The sequence below is a fragment of the Bemisia tabaci genome, chromosome 4 (assembly GCF_918797505.1).
Source record: "Bemisia tabaci chromosome 4, PGI_BMITA_v3".
NCBI classification, from domain to species: Eukaryota; Metazoa; Arthropoda; class Insecta; order Hemiptera; family Aleyrodidae; genus Bemisia; species Bemisia tabaci.
Genome location: NC_092796.1, coordinates 15622662 through 15648704, shown reverse-complemented (window position 1 = coordinate 15648704; position 26043 = coordinate 15622662). Strand labels below are relative to the sequence as shown.

At 35.9% G+C, this 26043-nt stretch overlaps 3 protein-coding genes across 5 annotated transcripts; 1 reads left to right on the top strand and 2 right to left on the bottom strand.

Moving 5' to 3' along the window:
* Positions 1–765: 765 nt before the first annotated feature.
* Positions 766–14023, bottom strand: LOC109034372 (katanin-interacting protein). Of its 2 annotated transcripts, none has more exons than XM_019047480.2 (15): positions 13884–14023; positions 12983–13548; positions 11529–11752; positions 10542–10739; positions 9985–10122; positions 8822–8965; positions 7965–8275; positions 7206–7371; positions 6548–6728; positions 5812–5964; positions 5011–5150; positions 3830–3931; positions 3257–3393; positions 2280–2445; positions 766–898 (listed from the first exon to the last, which is right to left on the bottom strand). In XM_019047480.2, exons 1-14 carry the CDS (start codon positions 13931–13933, stop codon positions 2301–2303), a joined length of 2655 nt encoding a protein of 884 aa, XP_018903025.2. In that variant the 5' UTR covers positions 13934–14023; the 3' UTR covers positions 766–898; positions 2280–2300. The 2 variants fall into 2 exon arrangements, with proteins under 2 accessions (XP_018903025.2, XP_072155522.1); XM_072299421.1 differs by lacking the exon at positions 13884–14023 and adding an exon at positions 12311–12378 and having other exon boundaries at positions 12983–13120.
* LOC109034375 (monocyte to macrophage differentiation factor) lies at positions 13978–25344 on the bottom strand. 2 transcript variants are annotated; one of them, XM_019047485.2, is made up of 7 exons: positions 24953–25343; positions 23810–23897; positions 22821–22978; positions 22312–22483; positions 21565–21648; positions 20394–20472; positions 13978–14116 (listed from the first exon to the last, which is right to left on the bottom strand). In XM_019047485.2, exons 1-7 carry the CDS (start codon positions 25000–25002, stop codon positions 14073–14075), a joined length of 675 nt encoding a protein of 224 aa, XP_018903030.2. In that variant the 5' UTR covers positions 25003–25343; the 3' UTR covers positions 13978–14072. The 2 variants fall into 2 exon arrangements, with proteins under 2 accessions (XP_018903030.2, XP_018903029.2); XM_019047484.2 differs by lacking the exon at positions 13978–14116 and having other exon boundaries at positions 17367–20472; positions 24953–25344.
* On the top strand, positions 14619–16785 carry LOC109034374 (methylglutaconyl-CoA hydratase, mitochondrial). The gene has a single exon (XM_019047483.2). It carries the CDS (start codon positions 14887–14889, stop codon positions 15760–15762), a length of 876 nt encoding a protein of 291 aa, XP_018903028.2. The 5' UTR covers positions 14619–14886; the 3' UTR covers positions 15763–16785.
* Positions 25345–26043: the final 699 nt, after the last annotated feature.

Here is a 26043-nt window from a genome sequence, read left to right as displayed (position 1 = left end):
TTACCTTCAAGTAGTCAAAATGTAATTTTAACCTAATTGTTGCTGCCTGTTGGTTAACGTTTCAAGAGAATCACTGTCTTCCAGAGCCATAATTTGATTTCACAAAATGAACCTCGTTTGACAGAAACGCACAAAGATGCATCAAGTTTGAACTGAGAAAAAGAGATTTGAAGTTTTATTCCTCCACGAGACTGACTAAGGGCAAAGTTTAATGACTGCCTTCCTGTTCAAAATATTTTTTCTTAACTTAGAATTTTTGACAGTAGAAAGTTAACAACCAGTCAAATTCAAAACTACTTTTCTTTTTTCTACAAAAATTTCTGCATAGTTGCATATGAAAATCAGGAGGAATTTCAATTTTTATTGACAGAGAAGAGCCAAGGTAGATTTACACAGGTATGGAAAAGTTGAAAATTTCCCATGAGCCTCAGTACGTGTCACATGACTACGTGACGTAGGTTAAGGGGCCCGTTTTTTAATTAAATTACAATCAAATTAACATTCAAACGTTTGTGCGTTTAAACGTTAAAATTAATATCGCATTATCAAAATTGTGCAAAAAATCCCACAAAATTTTGACAAACGATAAACCGAACATAATAAATCAAAATAATCAAAACATTCAAAATGGCTGACGTTAAGGGGCCGCTGGAGAGCCAATCAGAGGCCAGTTGTTAAGTTCTGTCCATACCTGTGTAAATCTACCTTGAGAAGAGCAGAATTTAACTGAACTAATCTTTAAAACAGAAAAAAAGAAAAGAAAAATTGTGGCTAATGAATTATTTTATTTACTTTTCCGTATCACACATTCATTCATTCCTGCTTAAAATCTACATTAAAGTTGGCAACAGGCAACTGGCACTAAAATTTTGGCAATAGCATTAACATTACTGTACACCTGAAACAAACAAAGTCGCAATTTTTACTTTTAAATTGAGATTCAGGGAATATACACTTAAAACCTTGAAATCATGATGAAAGGGTTCAGCAACTGGTGGCATGTCTTATTGTTAGTTGAAAAATCACTTTAAAAGATTTAGAAAATCCAAATAAAAATCTTAAATAATTATACTGAAAAGGTTCAAAAACCATGTAAATACTCATGCTTAAACTGATATTGTACGGACAAGTCTTGCCCACTCTTTTCTCTGACATCCTTAGCTTGACTCTGACTTGACAGACGCAAAAGACACTGGAGAGTAAAGCCAGTGAATTGCATACGTACAATATCAATTTATGTGCTATAGTCCATTTCACGAAACCTGAGCCTTTTTATTCGGCATTAAAATCCGTAAGTGGCAACACAACAGACTCGGCTGCAATGGCTGGACTGCTCTCTGGACATCCTCTATTGTACAGCTAAGAGAGGGCAGTAACCCGTTCATTACCAGAGTAGGAACAATGGGCACCCTGCATCCCTCCTTAAAGAGCTTCAGTATCCGGACCGAAAATTTTTTGCCATTGGAAAATTCATCTTATAACGTGAAAATTTAGTTCCAGCACGAATTTATGATGAAAGAGCACTAAAATTCCGTCAAATAATTATAATTTTAAGCTACTATACGTCCTTAACGTATGACTGAAATTTTCCACGAGGTATCGTAAATTGGCTCAAAATTAAGACAATTGGACAGAATTTTAGTGCGCTTTTGTCATAATTTCACACTGGAACTAAATTTTCACACTAAAAGATGAATTTTTCGACAGCAAAAAAATTTCGATCCAGGTGCTACAGCTCTCTAAAGAGGGATGAAGGGTGCTCATTGCTTCTACTCTGACAATGAACTGGTTGCGGGCCTCTCTTCGCTGCACAATAGAGGGTCTCCGGTGAGCGGTCCGGCCATCGCGGCCGAGACATGTGCGTTGCCATTCACGGATTTTAAGGCCTAATTAAGTCTCAGGTTTTGTGAAATGGACTATAGTGAGTTTTGAATGATATAGAATGGTTTTGGAATAAAAATCTGCCATGTTCATTCTCACATCAAAACCTAATAGTTTGGAGATAAACTAAAACAATAAGTCAATTTTTTTTAGATTTCCTGCGCTTTGAGACAAAAAAATCACTCAGCAACCACTGTATTTAATTACCTGTATTCAGTTTAATCTAAGAGCTGAAATCTAGAGCTGAAAAGAAATTGAAATTTTCAGTCTGGAAAATGTTGATCATAGAGCAGTTTCAATCCAGCTGCTCAGCCTACAGTCAACTACGCTTACTATCAGCCTACTACTCTCAGGAGTACTGCACTTTCAACTGTACAGAGAATCATGAAATTATGTACCTGAAAGGTAAGGGGAATTCGTCACAAATTCATAACATCCTTGTTTTGAGCCGATATAATCAAGGAAGTAAAAGGACGTTGAGACTGATCAGCGGTCACCTGAGAACCACTGGAGGTCACCCGTAGATCGTTCAACAGTTGTACATCACAGCGTGCATCATTTGCTCTGGAAATAGTTGATACAAATGTGAGAATATACTGCGAAACAAAAAGCTTCCAAACTGGACAACACTGCTAACTCCTTTGATAATAGAACAAGATAGACCATGATAACTACTGCACTGGCATCGTATAGTAAGTACCTATGCAAAGTGATAGGAGCAGAATTCGATTCAGCAACTCCAACTGTTCCTTCTTGCTCTATCTGCCGTAATATACTGAAGTCATATTCTTCAGGTTTTCCATTTCATTTGATTTTGGCATCAAAGTGTTACATATCTTTCATAGAAGTGCAATGATTATCATGCAAACAAACACCAATATTGTATATGAAACAGGAATAATGCACTGAAAGGAGTGTGGGACAAATAGAGACGGCCGAGCAATTTGCTTAAGGGAATACAGCATTACTGAATAAAAATTGAGGAGTATATTTTGGTAACTGAGAGAGGATTTTGTTAGTAGGAGCAAAATAAATTTGTTTTCGCTTTAAAAAATATTCTAAAAAGGCAAAAAACGCTTTCTTTTTTCTTTCTTAGAACTGTTGCGAAGAGAGATTTCTGTTTTTTTTTTACACATAAATCAAAGGTACACTTTTCTATTTTATACCTTCCAAAAAAAGGAGAAAATCAAATCGGTAAAAAGTCACAAGTCAGCACACTCAGCTTCATAAAAATCCCAAGATTGCGTGAAAAGCAGTCGAGGGATATGCAAGAAAACTAGATTTTTACTGGAACAACCATTCTCATAAAATGAGAGATTTTCAGAAATAAAAATGAGAAAATTATCGAAAGTTAGACGAATATTTGGATTCTTACTTTAAAATAGTGGATTTTTCCTCATTAGTAACTTGATGATTTGGGCTGAAAACTATGGTGCGAAACGGCTTGACGGCACTATTATTAGACCAAACATCCAGGACGCCATTATAGATTAGCAGGTCATCCACAAGAATCTGCAAAATAACAACAGGGTAAAACCTGGAAATAACGTCATGTTTCAGGAGAGTGATATTGATACTTTTTTGGTTCATACCTCTCATACTTCTGATGGGGCAGCATAATTTTACATGTGTAAGTTTTTGATAACATAAGCCTTTGTCCACATTTTTATACAGAGAGGTTGAATGTACCACAGTTTTTGATCAACACAATAAAATTCAAAATGCACGAATTCTATTTGTGTATGGTTCATTTTTTTAACTTTTGCCCATTTGTATTGGTATGGTTGATTTTTATGGATCAAAGCAAAGCATGTGCGATGTCTTATGCTTTATGCATAAGATAATCAGAAGTTCCACTTAAAATTCAAGTCAATAAAACTCAAATTAAGAGGTGAGGAACGGTAATTACCCTTCCAAAGACTTGCTTCAACTCTGAAAGAAGTCTTACCTCAAATTCTTTCACACCTCTAGCGGGAGTTTTCCGATAGTTCCATAATTTGATCATGGAAATAGAGATTGGAACACTGAAGATGATGTAGACTCGATTCAACTAGAAAAATAAAAAATAAAACAGAATCAAAGATCAGGCTTAGTAATTTTTCTATGGGAAGAAAAAGCTGTCCTTGTACATATGAAGAAGGAGAATAAGAGACATCTGATTTACTTGATTCATCAACATATTTTTGACTGATGATCATTAATAAAAAAATTCAGCTTGAAATTTCTCTTAGAATCTTTATAATCCTCTGAACAAGTATTATTAGAGCTGAACAGAACTGACACACTGAACACTGAACAGAAACTGACCTAATAATCAGTTGGTAGTTGATGTGTTGTGGCACACAGTCCAGTGTCACAGATGAAAAGAGCTGAGCTTTTGAAAAAAATGTTATAGCCTGTTCCTCCCGACGAGTAATTTTTTCTTTCACACTTTAAATTGTCATGGAATTGAGAAAAGCAAAAGAAAAACACATGCATAGAGGAGAAGAGGTTATAAAAAATGTTTAAAAAATTGAACAATGTATTTTAACCTACGTAAATACCACTCAAGTCCCAAAACCAAACTAAAAGATTAGATAGCTTACAGACTAACTTTCATCTCTCAACCCTTAATAAAATATCACCAAATTTTCTTACGAAAAATAAAATAAATTTTAAATGAGAAGCTAGGGTGTTAAAAAACAGGAACTACACACATCCCTGGGGTACCTATTCTTTGAGCTTTCCCTACACTGCAAGCTTTCAAAATGGGTTAGAAATTTTTTTTTAATAAAAGTTTCAGTTGATAATTTCTGTTCATTGTAGTTGTCTCTGCTGGTTAAAGCACACAGTTTGTTACCTTTTTTTCATGACTTTAGATCGGATTTCATTCTTTCATTATTTTACCAATATGGCAACAACCATAGAGTAATTGATGAACTAAACAGCTAACTCCACATGTAAGCAGTGCTGTGGCTACTATTAGCAAAGAACTTCAGATGATTTTAGTAAATTGAGAGTTTATTTTACACTTCACCGGAACAACTTTCATGTCTCTTGGTAATCTGCCTGCAATATGGGTTGGTTTATTTACAAAAATTTAACTGGAAGCAAAAACTCCATTGAGGAATCTACAGTGATTCAAATTACCTCTCCTGGAAGTACAGGGGCTAACCAGGAATGACTACCATCAGATTTATCGTTGACGCCATCGATAAGTTTATCAGCTGTACGTACATCATTCTCAACTCCTTCTAAAATATTAACACTAGGTGGATATGCACTCACATCTGAAAAATAAGAAAGTTGAAAGATTAAAATTTGACAACAGCTGATAACGCTTTGTGCCTTTTCAATAAACACTGCCAAATGAAATACAGATAATGCTATTGAGGGCCATTCATAAAGTGAATATCGTTAAAAATTGAATTTTTTTCATTTCCCTTCCTCTTGTAATGCACCTGTAACAAAAATCTGCAACCCTCTGAGTAGATTACATAACACTCAGTTAGATCCTCCCTCTTGAATTGGCATTTTATGATGAATTTTGGATGAAAAATTGTCACCTCCAGACGCCCATTTTAACATTACATACCCTCCTCCTGTAACCCACCTGTAACACAGACTAAGAACCCCCTCCTCCCTTGAGCGTTACGTACTTACGAACGGCCCTTCAGACTGTTCAGAGACATAGTGCTCAAGAGAATGTAAAGATTGCTGAACTTCTCAACACTCGTTTTAAAACAACACTCGTATGTAAAATACAAGCATTTCCAAGCACAAGAAGACCGTTTTCTCAAAGAGAGATTTTCCAAAGTCTCTTTCATCCAGTAAAATCATTTTTGTCATAGATTTTATATCTATGCATCTAGATGGTTTTGACTATTCACGAGTAGAATTATGTCAAACTTTATTTTTACACTAGATTGTAAAATCGGAGATCAAACTTACTTGCTTCATTCAGCTGGATCATCCTACCATCGATGTCATATAGTTGCAAACCATTTAGACCGATATAATAATCGTCACCCCATGTTGATAGCAAAAGAAATTGATAAACAAATCCTTGCGGCAGAACTGCCTCATAGTCATCATCAAGTACGCCTAGAAATGAATTTTGGAAAATAAATAATTAAATAGGTAAATATAAAAAATTGAAATCTTATCTTTATAGGTCTGCTCTTTGCCATATTTCCTTCGTGCAACAGACCCATTATCAACTTGAGAGAGAGGACAACATCACAATAATTATGCAGAAGCATACACTTTATTTTTTTTTCACTCGCCTTTTACTTGACCAACCGTTGAACCCATGACACTGTTATTAGCCGAATCATTTTTGCCGTTCCCTGGCTTTTTTCTGACTATTTCCTGACTCCATGATAAACTTTCCTGACCTCGTGTATATACACTCAGGCTTGGGTTGGAGGGTCGAAAGGCGCGCTTCAGAATAAAAAAAATCTCTGACCAACATCATAATTCCCTGACTTTTCACGGTTTTTCAGGTTGCTAACAACCCTGCCATGATTGAAACCGACAGGAAAAAGGTAAGCTTGCCTTAACTCTTTTTTTCAAACTTAGTAACTTAGATAACTAGGGTAACTAAAGTAAAGAGTGAACAAAACTAGATTTCTGTGCATGCCACCCTAATTATGGATTTACAGGAGGTAACAATTGAAGGACTCACTTCTTGGAGATAACATAAAAGGAGATGGAGCTTGAGCTGAGACTGCGTCTAAGTCAACATTAAATACTAATGGTATACATTGACCATAAACATAGTGACAGTTTCCAGGAGCCCGTCGCAGATAAATGCACTCTCGATTTGGCAAGATACAACCATCTACCGATAATGATATTGATTTGACCTACAGGAATCATTCAAAAATTAAACTATTAATAAGACCTGCATTATAAAATAAAACACTCCAGATGGGATGATTTATGCTTGAAAAAGGAGAAAAAACCCTTTAGGGGGAAGGAACAGAGAAAGACCTTTATTCAATGAATCTTCGTTACTAAAACTGTTTACGACAGTCCTTGAACATACAAGAGTGTAAGTAAGTTACCAGGTCTCCTAGTGATAAAACTCAATAATAGATAGTGATATTCAAAGCAGCTCACTTATATTCTGAAACAAAATTTCTTGCAAACAAAAGACAACTTTTTTTCCCTACAACAATCCTATGAAAAAACTTCAATCGAATAGAGAAATTATGTTTAAGAGGTTTAAAAATTCTTCATCAGTCTACGTCGATAGAATGATGTTCATGAGCTAAAGAGGTGAGACCTTATAAAATTAAGGCAAAAAAGAGAGGAAAAGTTAAATTTGGAAGGATGCTTACCCCGCAAAAAGTTAAGTCTGAAGAAGCATTGTAATTCCAAATGATGACAGCAGAGACCTGTTGTGGAACCTTGAAGTGGAGAGTAATGAAAGTTCTTGCTAGTTCTGAGTGGTTTGTAGACCACATATGATCAGGATTTGTTGTCATGAGCTCTCCATCAATTAACCTGGAAAAAAACGGGAGCAAACGATGTCTTCCAGTAACAATACAATATTGACCTAGATACTATGTTCCAAGTACTTAGTAATATCACCCCAGAGAAATTAATTTTGGGGACATTTGACTAGGAAAACTAATTGTTATAAACAAAACGCAATTTTCCAGGAGTCATCTAACTTTTCAGTGATACATTTAAGATTAGATCGAAAGAAGAGACTTGACAGAAATCTTGGTTGAAATTTTTTAGATGCCATGTTTGACTAGATCTTCACATTTTTAGATGAATTTTCCCCATCGCATAGCACCCATTGGGGCACTAGTTTAGACCTCAATATTTCTTGTTCAATATTCCAGAAAAAGAATTCACACAGAAAAAAGCATGAGACCAGATAGAGAAAATTTTAAAAGACATCGGTCAAATTGGATAAAATATAAAAAATAGCCTTGTCCGTTTTTTGAACAATCGGTTCGGTGATGATTGCTACTGATCGTACCATCTACGGAGATTGATTTCCAAATTTGTCAAAAATTGTGGGTGTCAGTAGGAGGACACTGCATTTAGACCCTATTTTCAGAGTCATTATATCTATTATTGGGTACCTTTCAATCTGAGAGGACGGTTGATTGCAGGTGATCTTTTCGACAGGAACTAACTTTCCCACATCCGACACAACTTGGATGCCTGTCAGACCGATTGTCATCGAGTGCCCCCAGTTCTCAATTAGATCTATACGCAACTGCTCAACTGTCAGAGAGGGGCTTGCTGCTTTAATTTCTGAAGTTGTTGGAGAGGGTATTGGCGAGACTGGTGACAATTCTGCGAAAAGTGTCAACTGGTGAGCGGGTGTTTCTGCAGATGCAACTTCCAATGGAATTGCTTCAGCAGAGGTCAAAGGTCGGACGTCCTGTTGCTATGATGGAATAGACGAGACAAAATTAGGACAATTAATGGTGATATGGCAAGAAAAATAATTACAGATTTGAAAAAAGGGACAACTCTATTCGATATTGGCAAAACTGCCGACTTCAAACCGTTTTGATTCCAGATTGATCAAATACTACTCGATATTTCTGAGCCCCATGTTCATTTAATACTCCTCTATGCAAGGATATGAATTCTAGACTAATTTTGAATTTTTTCGCTGCTACACTTACATTGTGGATAGCGACAAATACAACAATAAAAAAAGGAAAATGTGAGAGAAACTGTTTCCATGAGCCAAAAAACTAGAATTTTCTGAAACAGTTTCTCAATTAATTAGACAAACAAAAAGGGTTTGAGAAATGAGACCATGATAACGCCCTGACACATGCAGCTATTGAGGGCAAAAAGCAAAAAACTAAGTGTCTCGCCACAATTATTTCCTAATTAACGACCACAAGTATGAAGAAAAAACAGCAATTGAAGAGAGTGTGCTTTCCGTATCAGAGAAAAATTTTACTACATTGATACTTACTGCAGTGTCAGCTGTTAGTGGTCTTTTAGTGATATGCAGTTGATTAATGGAAGCAGAGGTATTTTCCTCAAAGAAAATTGAATATGAAGAATCGTTCTGAGATATTTTTTCTAATATGTCTTCATCCAGTGTAAAAAGTATTGTCTGAAAAGAAACAAACAAGAAAACTGAACATAAGTACATAGGCCAAGATATAAATAAAAATAAAATTTTAGACAGCTCATCATATTGTGTTGTTTTTTTTTTTCTGCAAAGTTTATCTTTCAGGTTCCACGACAATGCAAGGATTTATCAAAACATAGATAGACTAAACTGAGTTACGGTGCTTGTAACCTTCTTGAAAAATCATAAAATTTCAGTCACACTTACCTATTTCATGCAAGAATGTAAAATAATTCAACATCATTATTTCCTAAGGTTTTGCAAAATGTATTTGCTTGATTTGCTCTTTTTTTTTTGCTAAAGACAGATATTAAAATCAAATACTCATGATTCATTTTTGTAATATACTCCACAAATGTTAATTTTTTTTCATCATCTGTAACATTTCTGAGAGTCTCTTCTGATATCTGTGAATTCCAACAATTGAAAGTTTCTAATTGATTCGCAGGGTGAACTGATAAATCAAATCAGTAGGGGCAACGAACATCATTGATTCTCTGCGACACCTCAAAAAATCCTACTTTCATTTGTTGATAGCAAACAATCTCTCAATTAAAGTTTTTTAAGATTAGAAATTACATGCATGATGCAGTTTTATAATCAGTATGGGCTCAACTTGTAAAATAATTTAGTTCCAACGGCGGTGGACGCCATTTTCTTTCCCACCTGTTCTCGGCAATATGAATTTATCCACTTTTCCATTTTCTCGTGAATTTTAGTGTTTATATATTCTCACCTCTGACGGGTTGAGATAATCACTGAATATAGGCATCACTTGGCATTTCCTGCTTCAAAAATCGTATCGTATTTGATGATGAAAATTCTCCTAATATCTTTTAAAAAATCATGCAAGAGTTCTTTGAAAATAAAATATGGTAGGAAATGTAGTAACTTTACAAGTGAAATGATGCTTCAGATAATGCTTTTTTTAGGTTCATCACCGAAACTTATGATACGTCTACACTTTGTAAAATATATTAAAGGCAACACAAATGACTTACATCTCCAAATGCATCCACTGAGCCAAGTATTCCTCCACATGCTCTGGCAATTTCGCCCTGAAAAATCATGACACCATCTAGGAAGATGACCATATCTTTTGCTCCTCGGTATGAGTGAATACGTGATTTATTGTAATTCTGGAAGAAAAGGTTTTTATTTTTTTTATTTAGGCTTTCTTTTATGGAAATTTTACATGCATTGACTGGAAGAAGTACCAAAAAGGTTTCTTGGCTCTCCATATGCCCTGGTTGTAAAAGGAGGTTGCAATCTGCAAGTCAGTGCCCTTAGAAAAGCGTAGATGAAGTAATGAACAGAAAAATGCAGGCTCCAGAAATTTTGTTTGAGACAGCAACCAGGAAATGTGAAACAATTGCAATTATAGTAGAAATTCAGCTTCAAAATAGAGAACCCAGGGTCTTGAAACACATTCCCTTTATTTTTAAAAAAATTTTTTAATCTTTAGATATAGGTATGAACATGCATGCCAGATGCAGCCTTATTGGAACAGCATTTAAATTAATAAGTAAAATATTGATTGATATTGTAAAATACTTACCCAGATTCTGATCAACGCTATCGTTTCAGTTTGTGAGAATGTTATATATACATAATGATGCTCCCCTTCTGAGTACGGAGTCAACCAAAGATGCATATCATCATGTGTCCTGTTGACTCCATCCAGTAGGTTACCCACGACTCTTGGGTCCTTGCAATACTCGGGTAGAACATTGATATCTGCTGGATCTGCTGAAATCTGAAAAAAGAAGAGAGAGTATTTTTCAATGCTCCTAGTGATTAAATTACTGTACAGAGAGATCACTCATACCCATTCCTTCGATCAAAGGACTGCCTTTCATGCAATAGCGTGTGAAGTAACTGTAGTGCTCCTCATAGCTACTCAAATTTAATTACCTCACCTACTCATTTTGAACCATGCCCCACACAGACAAGTGAGGATCTTATGTGCCATTTCCAACATATGTGAAGTTCAAGAAACCAATCAAAAATAAAATCGAAGAGACAATATTTCCATTAGCATTCATAAAAGTTTTCTGTCGCTCTTGTACTTTATGAGTGTAAAAAAAAATTGGTACACAAATTTTCCTCAGCCAGTACACAAGGTTGATAAGGGTTAGAGCAAACGACAGAGCAGAACTACATTGCCCCGGAGGGCTTACATCACACCATGTCAGTCCTCATCAGTTTCAGAAGTATGCAAGAAAACGCCTTTTATGAAGCAGTGTATATTCTATTTACATACACACTAAAAGGAGGAAATAAGCCCTCCCCTTAAATATGAAATATTTTACTAATGCCTCTAATAGTTTTGGTCTATTTCCATTAGTTTTTGGAGGTTTTCATGATTTTTTCTGACATACTGTATGAGCCCGCCTAAAAACCAAAATCGGCGCTTCTACATACAAGGAGCTAAAGTCAAACTTCTCTTGACTTTTTATAGTAAAATTGTTTTTGTCAATCGCACAAAAACTTAGAAACCTTGTAGCCTCAGCGATAAACGACAAGACACATAGGGCAAACAAACCTTTTGAACTTTAACTTGCTCTCCATCAGAATTGAAAATTTCAATTCCATTGAGACCCAAATAGTGTTTATCTCCCCAGGTGCTGGTTATATCAATTACTAATTCTTGACCACTTGGCAGCTCTGGTATGATGAAATCGTTCTCCGATACCGGCTCCTCATTTGAAGATTCAGTTGATTCCTCGGCTAATGTTCTGCTAGCTTCAGTATCAGTTGGTTTCAGTTCTGTAAAAATAAAGAAAAAGGAGACACATATACCTCTCCGTCCTTTCATGTATATTCATTGGGACAAAGGAATGAATAAATGGAGAAAAGAGGTTTCTTCTTTGATTGGTTGTGAGAGATAACATTTGAAAACTTGATATCTTTGATTTTCTGCTTTGAAACAATTTAAAGAGGGAACTAGATGGATCAGAGAAAAAAAGATAAATATTAGAGGAGTTTTACTTTGTACCATCTCATTAGAAGAACTGATCATTTTTTCGAGCGTAAATAAAAAGTAATCTGAGCGATCACACTAATATGATACGAAAAATAGAGGGATGGGGTGACTCGTAACATACGCCCTCGCTGTTGTAACTGACCTGACCTTTCCAAGCATATGGCCAAGCCCTTATGTATGATTCACTTCTCGAAGTAAAAGCGTGAGTTTTTTATAAATATTTCAAAGTTTTAATACTTATTAACCCCCCGAGTAGATTTTAGAAGGCCTTAAAAATATCTTCACCCCCACCCCCCACCCCCAGGGAAATATCTTGAGGCAACCAGAAAAATTTTTACCACCTCGACGGGAGAGAGAGGTAGGAGGAGGCGAGAGGGGTGGCAGGATCTGGGAGTGAGATTGCATAAAGCTATAACAGAAAGAAAACGGGATTGTAATGCCTGCACGTAAATGAAATCTTTCATACTTTTCAATAAAAATATCAAGGAATGTCAAAGATTCGAATCTGATCGAATTTGGCAAATCTTCATACACATTGCTGACTCAAAAAATTAGAAAAGAAAAGAAAATCGTGAGAATTGGCCCAATAGATTTCCAGATCTCACTGATCCAAGATATTGAATCTTTTTTTTAAATACATAGATAATTCTGGTTGCTTCTTCGACAAAAATCAAACTAGGAGAATAGAGCTCCTGAGGATATGATCGTATTTTTGTGCTTGTTCAGAGGTAAAAATAATGACATATTGGGCTTATCAATTTCAAATGAAATCAATCTCCCTGCTTTCAACCTCAACTAATTATGAGCTGAATTTTTAGTACCCATGTTATTTTTGTATGTTCTCAAATCATAGCTAACTGATTGTAAACTTGTTGCCATCAAATTTCTATTTTTGTAAATTCTGCTTTATGGGATACAAAGACTGATAATTTTGAAACATTTTGTCCTTATCCTCTTACATTTTGAATCATCAAGGGACAAGTGCATAAAAACTTACAGAAAAATAAGGGTACCTTTTTTTCTCCTCGAAAGACGACCTCTTTGTTTTCGATTGAAAAAACTTAAAGAGCTCCAGGATTCTTCGAGCGACTTTTCATTTGGCGATAGTAAGTGCTTGCTGATATTTGGAGGTGGAGAAAACAATGAAAAATCGGGTTGCTTGATCTTCTTGACATCGCAATTCAGATTCAAGCTAGAGAAATCTTGACCCACAGTCTCGAGCGGTTGTTTACAAGGAGAATTTTGATTTGATGTGGGCACGGAATTAGAGGCCACCGATCTTCTCCCATAACGGGCAGACGTCTCTCGAACTCGTTTCGACCAACCAAACTCAACATCATCATCATCATCTTCATCAGGATCTCGGCTCATGATATTATTAACTTCATCATCTTCCATGTCACTCCCATCGTTATGGCTGTCTAGAAGTAGTTTCAGAAGGTCTGTCTTCCTATCGTTCGATCTTGGCATGGAACTGAAACGACCAGGAGTTGTAACAGCTCTTTTTTTGCGTAGCCTTTCATTGGTTTTGGGCATTAAAGGTGACTTGAAGGAGGCTGGCCTAACTCCGGAAGACTGCCTGTATAAAAATAAATTTTAAAAATATTAATACCCTCAATTTAGTTTTTTTTTAAAAAAAAAAAAAAAACTTAAAATAAATCTGGCTTTGAAGACAAAGTTCTGCATTTTCCAAATTAAAAATATTTAAGAGTTGGAGTCGATAGGGAGATCAATAGAGAAATTCTGTTGAACCAACAAGTAAACCTCATACTAACAACAGTGAGGGTTTTAGAGCCAAAAAAGACCTTCAAGGCTGCACAGAAAAAAACAGAATAAAAATTTGGGGTGAGAGGGGGGGAGGATAAATTACAATTAAGCAGAGAAATGAAGCAACAGTAAAAAATCATAGCTTACTTTGATAGTTCTTGCAACCACTCAGGCAAGTTGTCGTTTGGAGAATCCATTTTCAGATAAAATTTAAGGGCTTAGTTGAATTAGGGCTCATCCATGTTCCAGCAGACTGACATTAATCTTCCATCTAATTATTGCAGGCAGCGCCAAGTTTTTCCATGGTCTGCACTATTTATTTCAAGGACAAGCCATTCAATTCCGATTGAGGAAAAGCTTCTGCTGCTCACTTTTGAAGTCTAAATGGTGCATTAGTTGGAACAAAAAAATAGAAAACGAGTTAAACTTCTTGAGATTGGAAACACAGAGAACACCGACAGGGAAAGGAGCACAGGATATCATCCTAATTAAAATCTGTGAAAGATCCTTGAGAACAAGGTTGGCACATTCGAGTATTCAACCGCATTACGTGAAAATGAATAGAGTGAGACCATTTATTATGTTTGGTGGTTGAAAGATAGGAAATGTCAACTGGAATACTCAGGTTTTGTTTTGACGAGTTCCTGCTCGTTGCCGTAGTAGCGAAACACAACGCGCCGTCATTTTAAATATCGCGGGAACCTTGAGTCAATGACGTCACAGTTATCAGCTGACTCCTTCCCCCTTTCCACCCCTTGGACCACGATGTCAACAAAAACATTTCGCCATAAAAACCAAAGACAACGCTTGATTTCTGACTTTATTTTGAGATTCTTGCAGGTAGTTGAACACATTAACGGGAAATAATATTGCTGAGACAGTTACAGTAAAAGTTCAGAGAAACGTTTCATTATCTTTTGTAATCGCCCCTAGCTCCTCAGCTTAAAATAACCATCATGTGAAACTTTGAGGTTAAACACCGCATCTCTTATCAACGAACGGTTATCGTTATCAGTGAGTTGGTGTTGAACTTGAGACCTGCTTGGATCCTTAGGAATAATATCAACTTCTCAAAGTTAAAACAGACTTGATTTCGCAGTTCGGAAAGTCGCGTGTGTGCTGGAATTCTCAGTCGCGAAGAAATTTTAAAATGAACCCTTCACAAATTGTACGTTCAATGCGCAATTCGAAATCACTAGTTACTCGGCTGAGAGCTTTTTCGACGGTTTGCGAATTGGAGGTAGACCGCTTGAAAGGTGAGGATGAAGGTATCGTTGTCATGGGTATGTACAGACCAATAGGGCGTAATTCTTTGAATAAAACAATGACTTATGCAATGGACTGTGCTCTCGACAATCTGCAAGGTGACAAGGAAGCCAAAGTGCTAGTTGTAAGAAGTCTCGTTCCCAAAGTATTTTGTGCAGGAGCTGATTTGAAAGAGAGACTAAAACTATCCAATGAAGAGGTTTCTCGATTCGTTAAAAAATTGAGAACGATGTGTTCGAAATTTGAAAATTTATCTATTCCCGTAATAGGAGCGATTGATGGCGTTGCTCTCGGAGGTGGACTTGAAATTGCGCTAGCTTGCGACATCCGCACTGGTGCCACGAATAGTAAAGTAGGTTTAGTGGAGACGAAGCTAGGCATTATACCCGGTGCAGGCGGAACGCAAAGACTTCCCCGTTTAGTTGGTACAGCATTTGCCAAAGAGATGATATTCACAGCAAAGATAATCGATGGAGAGGAGGCATTCGCACGGGGTATTTTCAATCATTTAGTGGAGCAGAATTCAACTGATGATGCAGCCTACCAAAAAGCCCTTGAAATAGCACGTGCAATTACAGCGAATGGGCCAATAGCGGTAGAATTGGCTAAAATGGCCATCAATAGAGGATCGGAGGTTGATGTCAACTCTGGATTAGCAATTGAGGGTGCTTGCTATGAACGCGTCATTCCTACTAAAGATCGAATTGAGGGTCTCAAAGCTTTCAATGAGAACCGACGGCCTGTCTATGTCGGCGAGTGAAACATCTGCAGTAAAATTTCCTGAGGAAATCTCAGGAAATTACTCGTCATCTGAACAATGAAATGTATTAATCATTGACACTAAAAGCAAAATTTCAGTGTTTCTGGAGATGATTCCCTTAGAAAAGACCCGGCAAATTTCAGCTGGAGGCTGGAGAGCTGGTATTCTACGAAAATGGTAAAATGTGCCACTCCGCAGAGAGGCCCCCTGCTTCCTTGCTCTCTCCGCAAGTATCACCTTAAATTATTGCCGACACATACTAAACAAGACTCTGGCATTTTTTGGTCTTAAGAGCTAAGCACAGTTAAATTTGCAGAGGAGGCCCCTACTGCAGCCTGATTTTGTTTAGCCGTTTTCTTGATGTGGCAGTTTTTGCAGTTTTTTGGCTGAAATGAGCGAAGTCTCTCCGGGGAAAATTCTCTAACTAAGTGATTTTTTTCAGTTTGAAAGTTTTAATTGACTACCCAAATGCAAAAGAGGTCCATTAGCAATGAAAACCCTCTCACTTTAGAATCCTCTTGAATGAGTGCGACCAGTTAAGGAACAACCCATTTTAGACCTAGACCTTTTTTTAGCATAGATTCAGATTTTGGATCTAGTTTTACAAAGCCCAACTTGGACTTTTTTTAGATTCCTTTCAAAAATAAGTGACAAACTATTCACTCAGGCTACCTACTTTCAAATGTTCTAAAAAAATAATGTTAATAAATTTTTAGGTACGTAAAATGCCAAAAATAAAAAAAAAAAAAAAAAAAAATGTTCACCTACTGGCTGGATTGAAGTAAGAAGAGGAAGGAAAATTATGATGTTAAAATGTTGTCTCTTTTTCATGAGCTGGTCAACTTTAGTTTTAGACATTACATTGTAAATGCGTTTCAGCTGGAAAAAAAACCAAACATAAAATACTAATACGGCTATCTACCTCTAAACTGTAAATAAAAACATTTGTTTGTTATTATTTTAGAATTTTGTTACTTATTTAGTATAACTGTACTGCTTTATTAAATTAGTGCTTCTGCTACATTTCCTGGTTTGACTTCTTTTAAAAGTCACATTGGCATCCATTCAACCGTTCGGTAAAGTCAACCCCCTGGCTTGATGTATCGTTCTTTCAATTCTTAACTTCATGGTGACAGTGCTTCTATTTCTTTTACTTTTTATTTCTTCCCATGGATTTGAATGGATATTGACGTCCTTAGTTGAATAATGCATACCTTAAATTGAGACATTGCAAAATCTCTGCTCATGTCTTCATGTTTTAAGAAAAACTAATCAACGTTTTCCCACAAAATTTTGGTTACTTTTCTTACAAGAAAAATAAATCTCAGATGTAGGTTTAGAAATGTTACAGTGGAGATAAGCATTTTTCGACTTTAGCCACCAATGATTTTCCTCAATCGAATCAAAGATTTTTTGAAATCTGAATCAAAGGAAAACTCATGGATATATGGTGAAAAAAATCTGAGGAAAATAAATTTTCTAATCCCGTAAATAATAACAGGAGAACTATTATAATGAGTTGTATAATCTCAGTAGAAATTATGATGTTCGACAACAAAAGCAGGAGGACTTTTCCTATGTATAATTAAAGACAGAAAACAGAATTTTAGGGGCAAGTGTGTATTTAAAAATTGACAAAAACTGAGCTATTGCAAAGCTCTATTTTAAAGAGGAAAGCTTTGTACTTTTCCGAAAACATTAAACTTGCCTCTCATTAAAATTTCCGACATGAAATCTTTGACAATAAATCACAATCCACACACAGAGACGAAGAATCATTAAGTGGTCAAAAATTGACGGAATCATGAAGGAGTAAAAAATTACTACCTAAGTAAAATCGGTGAAAACACAAAACTTGAACAACCCACCTAGAGCAAATATCAATATATACTGAAAAGACTACTCAGATTTGATAAGACTCAATTAATTAGACTACTCGGATCAGATCAATTCAATGTTGAAAACAATCAAATTTTGAAAAAATAATCCGAGTAATAACAAGTAATCCAACAGAGGCACATTTATAGGCTTTCAAAATCTTTAAATAAATAATTTACTAATAATACAATAAATTACTGCAAACAGGTGCTAAAAGGGAGGTAACTGAAACGTCCTAAGTATTGTTACATACTCTAAACCCATTTATTTATAAAAAATATCCGCTTTAGTAAAAATGTCAGGTCATTTGACAATACAACATAGACCGTCCAAATCTACTTAATTCTGGTGTTCAACAATTATTGCACCGACATAACTTCCGTCTCATGGAAATTGATTGAAAAGAAGCTGCTGTTTTTCTGACATTCACATCCGTAAAACTAGTAATGGCACAATTTTATACTTCTATCAGACATGAAAACTAACTCAAACTATTGATTATTTGAATTGTCAAATTGATTGGACTTATCTATGTAAATAAATCAAGTTAGTTTGTGGGAGAAGAGCAAGCGGCAGCTCCCTCTTCAAGTTCTTGACTAAAAAAGACTCAACTTTCACTTTTTAAATGTCATGGTGTTCTTATACCCACGCTAGTGTTGTAAATTTCTTTTATAAAAACTTCCATTCCATCAGAAAGTGACCTTGTTAATTTCCATTATCTCACGTGGGAAATATCGTACATTGAGTAAAAACATTAAACAAGGGGCTAAATCCTTACTAAGCCCTCCTTTGAGTAAGAGGAAGCTATCCCCATCTACCAGTTAAAAAGACAAACAGGTAGATACAAACGCGAAACATGTCTACGGAAGGCACATAATACTAAAAACACTAAGAGAATCATAACAAAATTATTTTCATGCAGAGCATGCTCTTATTCCAACAATGGTTCAATTGTATAGCTTCTCAACCTTGAAGTACAGAACTGTTGATCTTTAGAAGCATGTACTTCAAAGATAAATTTCACTCGCTGATGGAAGACCCGATACAAGAGGTGAAACATGGCTCAATATTGTTTTGAACTTGGCTGTATAGTGTACATGCACACGTCAAGGTATAGTTACTGTATACAAGTCAGAGATGTTTCTGTGCACATACATGAATGATAGTGAGAGGAGTGATACCTACACCAAGTTGACTGGTTTGACTAAAGCCAAATTCCAAGATACTGTAGCAGTTGGTCCTCTCTGATTGGACACAGTACAAAGAAAAGGTCCTCTACTGGTATCAGCAATGAGGATAACAGTTATGAATTTAAGTACACCAGCATAGTACTTAGTAGGATGTAGTTGATAATAATAATCAGACTTGGAATATTGCTTGTTACGCATAACTTGCACAAATCCTGACTGAGCAGATGATGTATGATTAAAATAATTCTGATACATTGCCAGATTAAAAGAGCAGAAGATTGTGAACCAGAGCATACTAATAAAGATTCTTAGAATAATGTAATGCATGCATACAGTAAAAATTTAAAGTAATAGAATTGCTAGCAATGAGAGCTAAACAGTTTTCTGAGGGAGGTAAAACACAGATCAAAGATACTACGATTAAAGTAGACAGCCACAGGAAGACATAGAAGCAGACTACTAGGGAACAATATCCATTACGATTGAGGAGTTCTTTGGAACAAGGGCGTATAAGACTTGCAATGCTGCTAAGATTGTGCAACTTAGTGCATCGTTTCCATTTGAACAGTTTGAAAGCCCTGCTCGGATTTTTCTCTGAAAACAATCTCATCATTATGATTTATTTTTCTATGAAAATAATTAGCATGTTTGTGTAACTTGGTTCTCTGCTAATTGTATATAAAGTCGCACAGTCTTAGCAGCATTACAAGTCTTATATGCCCTCGTTCCAAAGAACTCCTCAATTATGAAAATATAATCAAAGTACCTACAGCAAAATTGATGGATCGAAAAGGCTAAAATCTGCCAGCAGTCAATTGATATTTTTTCCGATTTTTTCAAATAAAATTCGTTTTAGATGATATGTCTGAGATTCGCTTTTCAGGGAGTGAGACTTCAGTCACCTGCTTATTTATTATCATGATAGGCTCTTTTATAGAGAAAATTAGAACTTAGCATCCATGAGTAGAATAATAAACATTTAAATCATGACTGTCTATAATGGAAAGTGAGTAAAATGTTAGAATATATAGTTTCCTTTTTTAAAGGAAACTATATATGTATGCATTGATTAGCTTTGTTGAATTCTATCTCAGAATATACCTTGAGGTGATTGTTGGAGCCTGGTTCCAGATTAAAATTAAAATTTAAAGAATTAATAAGGCCACATGCTCTTTTCTAATTTTTCAACCTGTTGCAGTATATAGAGTTCAATGAAAGCAGGATAGTGCAAATGAGCGCTTTAATCCATGACATTTTTCAATTATGGGAGCTCAAAATAAAAAACTTGCTAAATTGACTAACTGATAAAACACTAAAATATAATAGTCTGCTCTATGATGACTAGATGGAAAAAGATATTTTGATAAAAATCTGAGGTAAGACAACATGAAACTTAATGATAGGTATCACAGACAGAAAGTTTTTGAGCTTTTCTAATAAGAAATTCTAAGAATAATCAAGTTTCTGCGACAAGATAGAGATAATGATAGACAGCAAAGAAGTGGACAGCAGCAGCAAATGCGACGAATGTGTGCCAAATTGCATGCGCACAAGGAATCTTACCGTCACTTTTGAAAAAAAAGACGCCAAAAAGGTAAAGTACACCTCCAAGTTTCAATTCTTCCAAACCAGCAATTCTCACCTGAAAACCAATAAAGAAAGGCAATATTTGTTACATAGTTCAGCTTTCTTTCGAACTTCCAGCAACTCTTTTCACGAGAGTGAACACAATGGTGATGGAGCAGTTTTCAGCTAATGTAAATGTGAGATGAGCGACTGTCAGATGGCAGCACCTAACTTATTCCTACTAATTTTTTAACTATAGTCAAAAATGATGTCACTGTTTTGACTAGAACTAGGGAACATGTTTTTGAGATGTTTTGTGGAGCTATGAGATCATTGAGAGGAAATAACCAATTTAAGTAGGGATGAATGCTTGATAAAATTTTAAAAACCAGGGCGAAAAAACCAAATAAAGGAGCCTCTGAAAGCAGAGGAGAAAATCGAAAAACTAAAACATACAATAGACCTATGAAATACACAATTGAGAAGCCAAGTAACCAGCCAGCAAAAAACCCCTCTCTCCTCCTGACAAGATTACCTAGTATGACCACACCGCCTCTACCTACTGATAATATCAGTGCAGGAATTTGTTCTTCATTTCAATTTCACAATTCATTTTGAGTATCTTGTAATTTTAAAATTCAACACTATGTTGTTGCATATTGCACGGTTTGTAAAATTTTATCGGCACTATACACAAATTACTACATAAACTTAAAACTTTTTGGAAAAACCGATTAATAACACTTACTTTCTTATCCGCCCAAAATGACCATTGTGCATAGAGAATAAGAAAGTAAGTGATATTAATCGGTTTTTTCAAAAAGTTTTAAGTTTATGTAGTGATTTTTAAAATTCAAGTTTTACGACCGGGTCAATAATTAATATTTTACTTTATTCATGATATGTAAACATGAGTAATTTTCTGCTATTTACTTGGCTTGGGGATGGATTTTTGATGGAATCTGAAATGCCCATCATCTGAAGTCCATCATTTTCATCTGAAATCATCAGGTCAGAAATTGTGACGGCGCGAATAAATAATGTACGCCAATAAAGTGAACCAACCCATGAAACTTCTAATTCACTTGCTCACAAGAAATTTTTTTGTATGTTTCTAAAACGAGACCAACAAGTTACTTAGGATTGATCATGAGAAAAATTTACTCACCGCTCGAACAATTGGTATTGCTGGAAGTAGTCCAGAAAGCACATACAATAAGGTTTCCAGTTTCTTGTATTTTTCATGGAATATCTACAAAAAAAAAAACAAACAACAATAATTAAAAAGCTCGTGAAAAACTTGTTGCCTATCATATCCAGCTCATGGGGCAAACATTGTCGAACTCATGTCAGGCAATTACGTTGCCAAGCTAACTGTATCTATGTGTAAACTTTGTTCTAGAAAATGCCTGGCTTCAAAGTTGTTTTCATTGTCCATTGAAGCTCGCTATTTTTATAAAAATTCTCCTGGCATGGCAGGAATGAATTTGTAAAAACACATTATCAAGCTGTATTTTAAAGACTTCATTAAGAAAATTTTTCTTAACAGCATACTTACCTACTCATAAGAAATACTTACTTGATCTTTACTCTAAGATAGTATATAATTTACTTTAATATCAGAATACAAAGATGAATTCATTCCAAGGTAAAAAAGAATGTCGTAAATTTTCCACCTCCTTTCATTTTGCACCGACATCAGCAGATTCTGAGGTAAAAAAATACTTTTTACATGTCAGACTAAAATAGGGAATACTGACCTCTCTCATAAAAAAATGTCGATTTAGTGGAGAGTTTGGCAGAGTTGAAGGAAACGTGTAATTGTCCGACTTTAATTCGTCAAATGCTCTCAACAGGGTCTGTTTTGCAGGGATTGGTAATAATAATATATTAGATAATGATAAATTATAAATACCTGTTGATAAATAACACCTACAACAGCAAACAACCATACTATCCACCAGAAATGCAAAGTTATTTCATTCGTTCGAATAGCAGGACTTAATATGAGCCACGGAAAGTATGAGGCTGCAATGAATATATATATCATTGCTCTATCTCCTCGGTGAAAAAAATCTTTCACTTTTCTGAAATCAATGAGAGTAAAATTGAAATACACAAATTTGAAATGAGGGTATCCGTATAACTTTCGTATCTCTAGAAAATATCATTTTAAGTAGTAGACAATTGAAAATCAGTTTGTACTTCCAATGTATGTTTCCAATCAGGTAATAATAATTCAATTTTTATTATTAAATATAAAATCTTTGAAATAATGACTGCTGAAAAATAGTATGTACGAGCCAGATTAAAATATTTACTTTGGAGCAATTACTTTGCTCTTAATGTAGCTGGCACTAACATATTACCAAAATTGCAAAATAAATGTGGGTAGTTACGTAATACGTTCCTGAGTAAACTTACTTGTCATAGTTGAAGTATGCAGTCAAGTGAAAAAGTGTGGACATCGTGAATATAAAAACCAGTGAGATTCCGTAAATAACAGCTGCGAAAATCTGCCTGAAATTTTGCGACTGCTGAACCAATACAATTCCTCCATAAATACTAGGTACTATTACCAACTGTAAAAGAAAAAATAACACTGCCAATGAACAAGACTTCTGCTTGGAAAGATAGAGGCGCTTTTCATAGTAATATTGGTTTCCTTTCTAAATATTATTTGTTGGCAACTTTTTTCAAATATGTTTGATTCATAGTATTTCTTACAGAAAGAAATTTTGTCAACAAATTAAAGAGGGTAAATGTCGACAAAAAAAAGAAATAGGCACAGAAAGCTAAGAAGTGCCTAAGTTATCTCTTTTGTGTGGGACTTGGTATCTGTGAAAAACAAAGTTAGCAGATACTTATTTTCTATAAGATTAGAAAGTAATACCTATAAGACTACGAAAATTACGATGGGTCTGTTAAGCGCAACAGACTGATTGAAACATTAGCGGGAGGGATAATCCAAAGAAGCGAGGGGACCTGTAATATCTGCCAAGTTAAAGCAGCTGATCAATCGCTTAGCCATAGAACTAAAATTCATGATTTTTCGCGTAGTAGTGATAAAACTGGCTTGGCATTCAGGTGGAAATTTCTGAGTCATGTTGGGAGTCCTCATAAAAGTTTCTCTTCCTCTAGTAATTGGGAACAGTCTCAAATAAATTTACATAAATATTCTCCCAAAATCAGTTTATGCACTTAAAGACATCACTGATAGGCACACAATGTGAGTGACAATGACACCCGATGAACTTGCGCTGAAATGATTTTTAATTAATTCCTGACTTGAAATCCTGCGGAAGCTCGTCTCTTGTGATAAATGGGATACTGGGAGAAATATTACAAGTTTATCATCCTAAAAAACTGCCATCTTGATACATTAGGAACGACAAATGATACCAAATACTGACCCCATGAGTAAGGATGTTCATGATATGTTCAATTGGCGTAGGATCGTACCGAACTTTTGAGTTTGAAGCAGAGTTCATCCATCTGATTCTGGAAATAACCGCAACAAATTAATATAAACAGTAAGGTAAAGTGAAGTCAGGGGAAGGAAAAGCAGAGAAGATATTAATAGCTTATAAATGCAGCCAGAAACATGGTTTCAAGATAGATTGCCAGTGATAATTTAAATGGTTTTGCATCTGGGATCCACTCAATGGCCTAACACCTAACCATGTGCCTCAATCCAATTCTTACTTAGCATTCCTGGCCATTCGAGAAATCATGTGAGAGTGTGTTAATAATAACTGCGGAAAACAAAGGGTGAAAAGGAAGCCACCGGGCTACGTTTGGCGGGCTGCATCTGCTTTCACCCTAACCTACCCTTATTCCATATAGTGACAGACGTTTAATAATTTTTCCCTTCACTTAAAATGTAATTCTGCCGGACAAATTTGTTTCTTTCGGTAAAACTTGCCAAAACATTCGACTGAAAATTCCACGCCCGGAATAAATTCACTTTCTCAAGTAATAAAAAATCAACTTTTTTAAGTCCTCCATATACGATCCTGCGTGTTCTCCGCTATTACGTACATTTAAAATCAAACCAATGACCAGGAATGCTAAGTAGGAATTGCTCGATTGCAATAATTCAAACTTCCAGTAAGTACATGCTTCATTTTTGCAGAGAAAACAAATCCACATTGCCATTCAACTTTTATTTGAGAGAATGCCTGTCTTATAAATAATTCAATCCCTTTCCTCTCTCAGAGATGTGTGAGGGTGAGCAAATGTGATGAGTTAAAAAAACAGACGTTCTCCCTGACATCTATTTCATTACAAAAATTAGGAAAGAAACTTGACATAGGTGAGAGAGCAGATGAATGAGAGCTAGCGAGTCTATATTTATTCTTTCTCCTATTTGCTTGAACTTTTCAAACATCAGCTTTACAACGATCTCCTCTAAAGATAATTTTCATCTTCTATACCTTGATCCAGTGATGACGAATTTCAAAGATCTTTCTGATGTGATATGAGTAAGTTTGAATGCACTGCTGAAGGAGACAGAAAGGACTCGCTGATGAAAGTGTACAAATTAAGAAAATTACCTTTTGAATCTGCTTGTTAGGGGCTGAATAGAGGCAGCATTTGGCCACATCCTTCGTGAAATCAGACAGAAAACAGTGCTCGAGGAGCTAAGATCGCCAGTCCACACTTTGCGCTATCAAGGATCAGCTCTGTTGGGCACACTCTCACCTCTTCTCTGATACATGAAGCAGGAACGTTGAACTTGATGAAACTGTCATTTATTTTATCTAACTTTCTTGGAGCAGAGAATATTTACTTAAATTCTGTAATCATATCTAACTTCAAACATCAAAAATCAAAGGTGAAAAAATTTGCCAGTTACATACAAAAATAAACTTCTAGTGATAACAGATAGCAGCTTATATTTACTTTCTGATTCGGCGGTGTTGCATGATTGATTTTAAATTTTCTAATTCATTTTCCCGGGGGCAGATAAATTGACCCGTGTGAATCTATCAGAACGCCATCAGAACGCCTACATACTAAGCGACCAGGACTCGCTGAACCGTACCGAGGAAGCCGCGCGCCGTAACTTAGTTCCGCTTGCCGCCGCTGCGACGCTCACGCTATCTGTGCGCCTCACAACCTCCTGCGACGTACTCCACTACCACTATCTCATTGATAATTTTCATGCAACGATTCATGAAAAATGATCGAACGTTACCGACTCGCGGGATTCCAAACAAAATGTCAACCCCCCCCCCCCCCTTCCATTCCATTGACGAACATAATACCCTCCACCGGCCACATCAGAACGCTCCTTTAGGCCGTTCCCTGGTGGACAAAAATATCATTCGCAAAGAGGAGAATCGATTCCTTCGACCCGCTCCGCGTTGCCGAACTTACGTTCCGCTCCTTCCATTGAGCCAACGGTTTGGCCCCCTAAGAACACGAATTATAAAAAATTGGCCCTTCAGATTTCCCTGAAACATTTTCAGGGGCTCCATACCGATCCTTGGAAAAGAAAAACATCTTTCGCTTAGAGAAGAATCGATCCCTTCGGCCCTGAAATCCCGTTCTTGCCGCTATCAGAACGATTATTGAGCCGTTTCACGGGACCTACGCAATGATCGCGAATAAAAAAAAGATGCCTCGTCAGATCTCCCTGCAA

Bases quoted from the DNA above. Each gene is read 5' to 3' on its own strand.
- LOC109034372 (XM_019047480.2), bottom strand. From the start codon at position 13,933: ATGGATTCTCCAAACGACAACTTGCCTGAGTGGTTGCAAGAACTATCA. The intron at 8,276-8,821 runs GTAAGTATCAAT...ATTCCATCATAG, and splicing joins CACTAACAGCTGACACTGCA to CAACAGGACGTCCGACCTTT. The intron at 2,446-3,256 runs GTAAGAATCCAA...AACTATTTCCAG, and splicing joins GAAAAATCCACTATTTTAAA to AGCAAATGATGCACGCTGTG.
- LOC109034374 (XM_019047483.2), top strand. From the start codon at position 14,887: ATGAACCCTTCACAAATTGTACGTTCAATGCGCAATTCGAAATCACTA.
- LOC109034375 (XM_019047484.2), bottom strand. From the start codon at position 25,002: ATGTGGCCAAATGCTGCCTCTATTCAGCCCCTAACAAGCAGATTCAAA. The intron at 23,898-24,952 runs GTAATTTTCTTA...GGTTATTTCCAG, and splicing joins CTAACAAGCAGATTCAAAAG to AATCAGATGGATGAACTCTG. The intron at 21,649-22,311 runs GTATTTATAATT...TTTTTTTTGTAG, and splicing joins TAGGTGTTATTTATCAACAG to ATATTCCATGAAAAATACAA.